Source organism: Procambarus clarkii, chromosome 43, assembly GCF_040958095.1.
Source record: "Procambarus clarkii isolate CNS0578487 chromosome 43, FALCON_Pclarkii_2.0, whole genome shotgun sequence".
Lineage (NCBI taxonomy): Eukaryota > Metazoa > Arthropoda > Malacostraca > Decapoda > Cambaridae > Procambarus > Procambarus clarkii.
In genome coordinates this window covers 21,110,532-21,120,759 of record NC_091192.1, presented here as the reverse complement: position 1 = coordinate 21,120,759, position 10,228 = coordinate 21,110,532, and the positions used below count along the sequence as shown (strand labels likewise).

The 10,228-nt window shown below is 39.8% G+C and overlaps 1 protein-coding gene across 1 annotated transcript in view; it reads left to right on the top strand.

Annotated features, from left to right (window-relative positions):
* Positions 1–5,611, top strand: part of LOC138350008 (uncharacterized) — an 8,021-nt gene extending 2,410 nt beyond the window's left edge. Inside the window, exons 2-3 of the mRNA XM_069300085.1 lie at positions 1–56; positions 4,301–5,611. The exon at positions 1–56 is cut by the window's left edge and continues 113 nt beyond it. Of these exons, the coding sequence (XP_069156186.1) occupies positions 1–56; positions 4,301–4,434 (190 nt within the window). The 3' untranslated portion in view covers positions 4,435–5,611. The remainder of the gene's footprint in view (positions 57–4,300) is intronic.
* The last annotated feature ends 4,617 nt before the right edge of the window (positions 5,612–10,228 follow it).

The window sequence follows — 10,228 nt, the reverse complement described above, 5'->3', positions numbered from 1 at the left end:
CACCTGCGCCCCGGCCAACTCCAGGCCCAAGAGCGTCAATGTCCACGTTATTGCTGGTATGTTTTGCTGTGTCCTGCTGCTTAAACAGGCTTCTCAGACGGGTGTAAGTAGCACTTACTGGTGGAGCACTTACGTGTCCAGGTTGGGTACAGCACTTACGTGTCCAGGTAGAGTATACCACTTACGTGTCCAGGTAGGGTACAGCACTTACGTGTCCAGGTAGAGTATACCACTTACGTGTCCAGGCGGCCCCCCGCCCCATCCCCGCCTGGATACGGAAGCGCTGTACCCTACCAGGGGGTGAAGTAGGGATTGTGGGGGAGGAAGTCAACCAAAACACAGATAACATAATATCACTGCATGATATAGTCCAGATTTTGGCAACTCAAACGTGTTACAATACGATATAGGATACATTTAGTCTGGTATATTTATGAACCTATCTTCAGGCTATGATCATCTAGACAGCGGCCATCCCAAACCAATCCTTTGGTTATATTCCTCAGAACCCCGGCCATCCCCAACTTCTCCTCGGGCTGTGATCCTGTGTGTCGTTGCTCTACAAGCACTGAACAATTGTATCACACTGTGTAATGATAAACAGTATTTTCACTTGCAACAAGAACACATATGTGATAACATCCATCTGATCACAAATGTCATATCATTCATGCAAACACTCAAACGACAGGGCCGACGGGTACTTATCAACTGGGTGCCAAGTCATGTGGGAATAATAGGAAATAACATTGCAGACGAAGCTGTAAAACTTGCTACTAAGAGAAGAAATGTAGACATTTACATACCACAGAGTCTATCACAGATTAAGAAAGTAATTAGAAACAGAGCAATGCAAAAGATGTACAGTGACCACAACACAGCAGTTGCAACATCAAGATCTGTGGGTTGGTACAAGAATTCAACCAACTACGAACCACTTAGTTTGATAAAAGGGAGCAGTAGAACAACAGAAGTACACTTACATCGCATCAGGCTTGGATACCCATGTGCATGGGAAATAGGCTTACAGGTTCCGGAAGATGAGAGGAAATGTCAGCACTGTGGAGAAATGCCAGACAGACCACTGGAACATTATCTAACACAGTGCACAGTTACAAACCCATTAAGATTTCAAATTAGATTCAACAGAGCAGAAGTTGTTAAACACATATGACAAAACCTTACTGAAGCGACCATACGAGTCATAAATACTCATACTCCGCCCAAGTAAAACAGAAACAAGCAACACTTAGTGGGCCAGCCAGAGGCTTAGGGCCCGCGCTGGAATATCCCTGCAAAAAAAAAAAGTATTTTCACTAATAAGAATTTATATTTTTTGCAGTGATGACTGCAGTTAGGCCTAGGTGTTCTGGTTCAGTTGTGAATTATTTTTAGTTACATGTACGTGGTCCTCAAGGCCTCGGGTTAGGGGCCAGATTCACGAAGCAGTTACACAAGTACTTACGAACGTGTACATCTTTCTTCAATCTTTGACGGCTTTGGTTACATTTATAAAACAGTTTACAAGTTTGAAACTTTCCAATCAACTGTTGTTATTGTTATAAACAGACTCCTGGTGTTTCCGAGCTCATTAACTGTTTAATAATTGTAAACTAAGCTGCCAAATTTTGAGTAAAGATGTACATGTTTGGAAGTGCTTGCGTAACTGCTTCGTGAATCTAGCTCCAGGCTCGTCCAAGCTACAGCCAACCCCAAAGACATTTATTAATTGTTAACATATTGTGTGTTAAAAATCCGTATTTTCTGAAATTCAAGTTAACATTATTACGTATCAGAATATGGTGAATATTTTGGTCTAAATTGGGTTGCATTAGGTGTTTAGGTTCTGTTGGTAACTATATTTTTATTTTAACCCGTCCTCGACTCAAGTCCATTACATCCAGCGGTCGACCCCACAGACGCATTCATAAATGTTAACATGCTGTTCATTCAAAACTGGATTTTTTCAAATATAAATTAATATTATAATATAAGAGCATATTGTGCATATATATGCATAGGTTAGGTTAGGTGTTTAGGTTCTGGTGGTGATTATTTGTATTTGTAGTACGTGGGTGAAGCATTTACAGCGTTGTGGTTGGAACAAAAAACGTCAGTGAAGCACTTGTTCCGGAAGTGTTCGAACGTCAACAGTTGTGAGTCGTGTGTAAACTGTTTTTCATTCATAAACAGCTGGTGTTTGGCGAGTGCATAGAATCACTTTTGGGTCTTTGGAGAATGGGCTGCGTCCTCATAAGCAAAGACCCAAAGTCCATTCCATGCACCCGCCAACCCCCAACTGTTTATGAATGAAAAACAGTTTACACACGACTCACAACTGTTGACGTTCGAACACTTCCGGAACAAGTGCTTCAGTGACGACTTTTGTTCGAACAACAACGCTATAAATGCTTCACCCACGTAATACAAATACAATCACCAACAGAACCTAAACATCTAACCTAACCTATAACTAACCATACATACCACTTTAATATATACCAATATGAACTTATATATGAGAAGAAACCTTTTTTTAATACACATAATGTTAAAACTAATGATCCCGTCTCAGGAGACGACCGCTACTTCCGAGCCTGGTCTGAGTTGCGTGCGTTCTATCCATAAACAAGAGGTTTGATGGCTAGATTAACGAGTATTTGACCATTTCTTATAAAGAGGAATGAACATCTACTAAGGTACAAGTCAAGTCCCGGAGGAGAGCGAAGCATTGCTCGGAAAAGAATTCGAAAGTGTTAAGATGTGCAAAGTGTTTTTCATTAATAAACAAGGTAAAGGGGGGGGGGGTGGCTAGCTGGATTAATAAGCATTTGAGCCATTGTTTATGAGGACGGGTTGTGTGTGTATTTTATGTTAAGATTCACTGGAGACCCAATGGTGGTGTTAAGAGCAGGACCCGACTAACAACCCAGCCCCCCACTACATAACGACTCCTGCGGGCGAGAGGTGCACCTCTGTACCGCACCTCTGTACCGCATGGAGCCTCCCCACAGTCCTCCCTTCAGCCCCATTCTCAGGCTGTGTTTATGAGGACGGGCTGCAGCCTCATAAACATTTGGTAAATATTGGCAATCCCAGCGCCCTCCTCCCCCTTCCACTTGATTAATGAAAACCACTTTACTGGCGACTCCCAACTGATTACGCTCGAAGTTTTCTCGATCAGTGCTTCGCGCGGTTAATGGGATCGGCTTCCAGCTCTCTGAGTGGTTCCCACGTGGCTTGTAAATACAGCTAAGCTCGTCCTTATATACAGTGGCCAAATACTGGGTAAACCAGCCGACACAGTCCCTGTATATAAGGAAAAAGTTAATTTCACATAACAACTCCCGCCCGATCATCTCCGAAATTTTCTCGAATATTTCTTGGCTTACTTTCCCTTGTTCGGATCCAACTTTGGTAAACGCTTCAACTACGCACTCCAAATATAAAATATTAACAGTCGAACACCCAACCTAACCTAACGTACTCCCACTTATACATACAATTTTAAGAAAACAAATGTTGAATACATAGTATGTTACATTGATGAATGCATCTCTGGACAGCCGCCTGCGGCCAGATTCACGAAGCAGTTACGCAAGCACTTACGAACGTGTACACCTTTCCTCAATCTTTTACGGCTTTGGTTACATTTATTAAACAGTTTACAAGCATGAAAACTTGCCAATCAACTGTTGTTATTGTTATAAACAGCCTCCTGGTGCTTCGGAGCTCATTAATCAAGTGCTTGCGTAGCTACTTCGTGAATCTGCCCCCCCCCCCCTGGACGTGCCTGGTGTTAGGTCGGGCCGATACAGCTACCTCTCATCACAAGTCAAACCTCGAGCCTGCCTGCCCTAACTAGGCACCAAGCTGTAATATACACTAATATCAGCAGCTGTTTGAGAAAACACCTTCTTCCCTTATACAGGAGCTCCCCCCCCCCCCCCCCCAGCCTCACTAAGAGTTTTCTTCAGTGAACGTAAACTTGCTGGTTGGTCAGAGAGGTATTGTGGTGGGGTTAATAACCCTTCAGGGGTTGATAGCCTTAAACCCTATACGAATCTTAAGTTTCGGCTATATATATATATATATATATATATATATATATATATTAATGTTTAGTTTAAGAATTTTAATTACATTTAACTTTTAATTTACTATATTAAAGTCGATTTCATTATTAGTTTAGTAATTTTGAGTAGAATCAACTTCTAATTTTATAATTTTAACTCAAATTAAGTTTTAGTTAACTAATTGTAATTTAAATATAACATATATTTTCCTTCTCATCCGCCAGGAGACCAGCCAGCAGCCATAGTGCATGACAACAACAGCAGAGCTGCGGCCCGGCTCAGACAACACGCTGCTCTTCTGCCCTTCCTCATGCTGCTGCTGCTCCTCCTCCCTCACTGCCTCACTGGCGAGGGGTGAGAGTTTCCTCACTACTCTCCCTGGACGCGCGCACACACACACCTTCCTTCACACCTATCGACATGTAAACAATACCACGTGTGACATTCACCCGTAGTGTATGTATATGTGCGCATGCACTGGGAACGTAGTAAATATGTAGATATGACCAAACTGGTGCGGATCACACGAACGTTATTTCCAAAACGTTGGCATTTTTCGTTGTGTAGTGTATGACGTCACCTGTAGTGAAGAAAATAACAACGTCGTAATATCACCTGCAAAAAAAAAGTGAGCATCTACGTGTGACGTCACATTGGAAAACAGTTGAATGCCGGAAAGTGAAATTATCTGCTAAAGACAAGTGAGCGTCATGATGTGACGTCACGTGTGATAAACAAGTGAGCGTCATGATGTGACGTCACGTGTGATAAACAAGTGAGCGTCATGATGTGACGTGACGTGTGATAAACAAGTGAGCGTCATGATGTGACGTCACGTGTGATAAACAAGTGAGCGTCATGATGTGACGTCACGTGTGATAAACAAGTGAGCATTCCAGTTTTATGTCACATGCAAAAACAAGTACATATCTCTTTATGACGTCATTGACAAAGACAAACAAGAACATCTTGGGTGTGAGTGTGTATGTGATGTCACGTCAAGATGCAAGACAAATCAGCTGAGGCTGTGACGTCAACCCAAGAAATAAATAGAGATTCCTTGAGTGACATCAACAGATCTTGGCAAAACATCAGATGCTCTTCATCTTGACATAAGTGTTTCTGAGAAGGTTTGTAATTATCGCGTTGACACACGCTTCATCGGACCAAGCCACTTACGAAACATCTACATCATTCCTTACTCACTAGCGGCTTTGTTTACAGTTATCAAACAGTTTACGAGCTTGGAAACTTCACAATACAAGGTTATTATTGTTATAAACAACCTCCTGGTACTTTGGAACTCGTAACCTATTTAATTAATGTAAACAAAGTTGCCCTGATTGGGGAAAGATGTACAGGTTTCGTAACTGGTTGATGCATGCTGGGCGTGTCTGGTAACTCCATTCAAGAAAACCTGGAGTTAGAAAATGTATGAGAAACTTTGAAATGTGCTTTTCACAACTCTCATTAATTCTTTCCTTTTGCAAAATTAAAATAAAATAATTTGTTTAAATAAATCCAAATTCATTAAATTGTAGTCTGTATTATCATTAGATTCTGAGTGCAGTTTGAAGACAGGTAATCAATTCATTTTCTTATTCAGATTTTGCAAAAAAGAAATCTTCCTTCAGAATCTCATCTTATTTCCGAATTTCATGTTTCTATGGAAATTAATTTTCTTTTAAAGTTTCATCTTCAATTACAATTTCATCATCAGGATTAACACCAAATGTTAAAGATAGATTCTTGTAAGTATTTCCTGTCGGAAAGTTGACATCTTGAGAGTTCCTAAGTTGATATCATCATCATTTTTGTTAGTTTATGCTTTCACTGTATATATATATATATATATATATATATATATATATATATATATATATATATATATATATATATATATATATATATATATATATATATATATATATATATTCTATTTGTTATCATTCAAACATTTTGGATATAAGTTTCTATTATCGGTGTTTTTTATTATTTACGTAACACAAAACTTGGCTGAAAATATCAGTATCAACGAAGGTTAAAAGATTTATATAAATCAGTATCAACTAAATGGTTAATAAAAATCTACATTATAATTGTGCTGAATATTTTAAGACGATACAACCCTTAACAACCTATTAGAGATGAGGAATTAGTGGGTCAACAATCCTGAGTCGACGACCACTCCGAGCTGTTCAGCTCCGGGTCTCATTCTGGCAGTATGAATCGATTCTAAAATGTTAAGGTTCAGGCTAAAAGGAGTCAGTAGAGTACAGTCATTGTGAGGTATAAGGAGTGATTTACGGACCTAAAGTGACCACCATTTTTTGGATTTTTGGAAAGAAGCCTCATCATCTTACCTTAGAGAGGGCATCATCATCATTTATGTACGGTAAGAGAAAATGTTGATTCTATGGTGACAGATGTGGTGTTTACCGTATTCGGTCGGTGTGCCCTATTTGTTGATTATCCTAAGAAAGATAAACTACACGGGTGTTCATCCTCTTACGAAACCTGTACATCTTCTTTCTTCAATTATGCTGGAATGCTCGATAAATTCCTGGTCAAAGGGATAACTTCTAATAATATGATGACTGATAAATACAAATTAGAAGCTTTGTGGTTAAATATTCTTGAGAATGTTCCGAAGTTATTGAGGAATATGCTAAAGCATATGCTACTCAAGTAAGAATATTGCTTTTAATAAATCTTGTTCGGGACTGGAAATTTTAACTTCGGCTGAAAATTTTTCATTTAAAAGATTCCTAGACATCACGTATTTGTTTGGAAAGAGCACTAAATTAGGCCGAATAAATCTGGCTGCAAGTTTATTACCATTTTAAATAACTTAACCAAAAGAGAAGTTGAAATCTGTACTAATTAAAATTTAAGTCTTCAGCTTGAATAATTTAGGACAAAATCTCAAATAGTAAAACTTAGTTCCAGTGAATGTTGGTTTATGCTAAAATAAAATAGTGAATTTACCAAATTATTTTGTATTTTAATGAATCGAAAAAATATTATTTTACAAATTTCCTCAATTTAATAATCAGCTTTAAAGTTTAAATGTTATGAATTGAAACAAGAAATATATATATTTATTTTATTTTATTTATTTATATACAAGAACGTACACTGGGGGTTAAGAGAGAACATAGAAATGAAGTTGATTTTACATTCTTGTAAAGCCACTAGCACGCATAGCGTTTTGGGCTTATCCAACTGTGTACAGTAATTAAACATTTTAAGAGCATAATTAACATACACTCGACTAAAATAGCTAAACAATTTTGAGATGTATAAACCTCAAGGTTCTCAAAATGACAATGAAATATGCATGCATAAGATGGGGTGATGCTGGACCCCCATTGCTACCCCCCATTTATCTGTTAGCGGAGTTTACCATTAAATAAAAATTCAGAAAACATGTTACCGGTCGGAATATTCAACCACTTACTAAGGTGTTTTTCACGCAGATCAAAATTACGGGAATCTCTTGAGTTAGGCCATTTAAAATCATGTGTGATGTTTCTCATCTGTCACACTTCATGTGATTTGAATATTATATAAATGTATATATATATTTTAAAGAGATATTGGAGGTACCACCTCTGGAGCAATTATGGGGGATCCATAGCCTCAGAAGAGGAAATGGGGGAGCATTCGGAGAAAATGTTTAGATTTTAAAAAATGTGTTCGCCTTGGCTTTGGTGTCCAAAGGGTTTGGAAAGGATGGGGGAGGTAGAGGGATGGGGAGGTGAAATTCTGGAAGAGGCTGTGAATGTAGAGAGAGAGAGGGAGGAGGTTTGAAAGTTCGGTGCCCTGGGCCACCATGGGTTGGCGTATGTGTGTGTCGTTTGTTTGGGTATGTGGTATGTTGGGTTGTCAGTACATTGGCTGGGGGGGGGGAGTAGTGTTTGTGTCCAGGCCGGTGTCTGGAGGCTCTAGAGCCGCTGGGGTTGGCTGCGGGAGATTAATCTTAGCAACATCAGAGTGGTTACTCTTCTGGTAGCACAAAAAATGTTTTTTGTTGTTATTTATTTATTTTTTATTATATTTATATTAAACTTGTTTACAAAGATGCCTACGTTAAATTCGAAAAAAATAAATATAAACTTTAATTATCTACAACACCTGTAAACTAAAGCAATATGGATACATTATAACTGCTCAAATCATAGCCTATAATAGGAATGACGTCCGGACTAACCTGACGTCTACGGATAGTCTCCAACAAGGCACTTGACACACCAGTGTACGAAGAATACCTGTAATATCTGCACTCTCCTGTATAACCTTATTCCCCGCAGAGTTTGACTCGAAGCGTTGCTTAATGTCATTGACATGTTCTAAGGCAAGATTTGAGTCCCTTACTGAACTTTGACTTCTGAGAGTCATCACATTCACTTAGTTTCCGACTGGCTATTCCCCGACCGTCCAAGTGGTTGGTCACCATTCCTTCCCCCCGTCCCATCCCAAATCCATCCTGACCCCTTCCCAGTGCTATATAGCCATAATGGCTTGGCGCTTTTCCCTGATAAGTTGATTAGTAGATTCCGACTGGCTAATGATGCTTGAGCGTCTTAAGACTTAGGCTAGCTTCAGGCAATGTTAACCATCTTATGGGGTATCGTAAACATCCAAATCTCCTAGTCTCTGTTTGAGCCTTTTCAGGTCGTTTAGTTTTCCTCGAAGATTGCAGCAGTTTTAGGAGAATATTATATTTTGTTTTGTTTCTTCCGGGTGTATTCGTGCGCGGGCTTAAGTCTCTGGCTTAAGCTTCAGTCTTATGCGGTAGATTAGTGTCTATGACTCGTGTTGTGGTTTCTGTAAGGTTATATTCAATGGGTTTGACAACGTCGGTGTTGTTTGTACGATTGTAAATGGGTATAATGATTGAGGCTTGTGGTAAAACCGGATTTTACTGCATGAATGGTGTGACTAGATGGAAGAAATTTTTTCTGCACGAAAAGATGTCGAAGAGACCTTCTCCCTGGAATCCCAGACCGTCTCCCCCTGGGACCCATACAGATTATTCGGCATCTTGCAATTCAGCATTTGAGTCCTGATGGCTGTCTAGTATTTGGCCACATGAATCTCGTCCCGCCTGCATGGTAAGAAATGCCCCACTGTCATATGTGCAAATATCCAACACAAGGCCTATCAAGGCCTATCAAGGTCCTCGGGACTTGTGTATTCACTTTGCACATGTTCCGGTCCTTTGGAGCTTTTGAGCCATCTTTGGAGCCGGTCGGCTGAGCGGACAGCACGTGGGACTTGTGATCCTGTGGTCCTGGGTTCGATCCCAGGCGCCGGCGAGAAACAATGGGCAGAGTTTCTTTCACCCTATGCCCCTGTTACCTAGCAGTAAAATAGGTACCTGGGTGTTAGTCAGCTGTCACGGGCTGCTTCCTGGGGGTGGAGGCCTGGTCGAGGACCGGGCCGCGGGGACACTAAAGCCCCGAAATCATCTCAAGATAACCTCAAGATAACCCATAAATTATTATTGTTAATTAACAATTAAAGGACTTTACGAACGTCATTATTAATGTACCGCACCTCAATTAACTTTTAATGCATATATAACTTATTTATTTTTTATATAAACACAATAGGCTTGTATACCCTTGTTCAAGTTGGCTGCGATCTCTCTCTCTCTCTCTCTCTCTCTCTCTCTCGCTAGCATATTACCAAGAATAAGTTTATTACAGCTGGGTTTTCTTACAAATATAACTAGCACTACCCTATCCATAGGACAAGAAGTCTTTACTGTAGAGTGTCGAGGAGAAGAAAGTATTTCTATGGAACAAAGTTCACCAACATGATACAGTGACGGACGGACAGACCTTGCCGTCAACGACGTCATTTTCCGTCTTGTAAAAACCATGCAGATAAGCGTAATATTTCAGGCCATCCTCGTGTTTAGACAGTACTTATAATAACGATGGGGGGGGCGTCGTGCACATATATATTGACGTTATGGACAAGTACAAAGAATTTGGTACAACTGAATTTGGACACACCAGAAAAGGTTTTGTAATTATGTTTGCCAGTAAAGCCTAACCTTCCTAGGGCCTAATACACGCTATCTGAGGCCTAGTATAGTACATATATGTGCTATACTAGGCCTAGGAATATTTAAGTTTGGT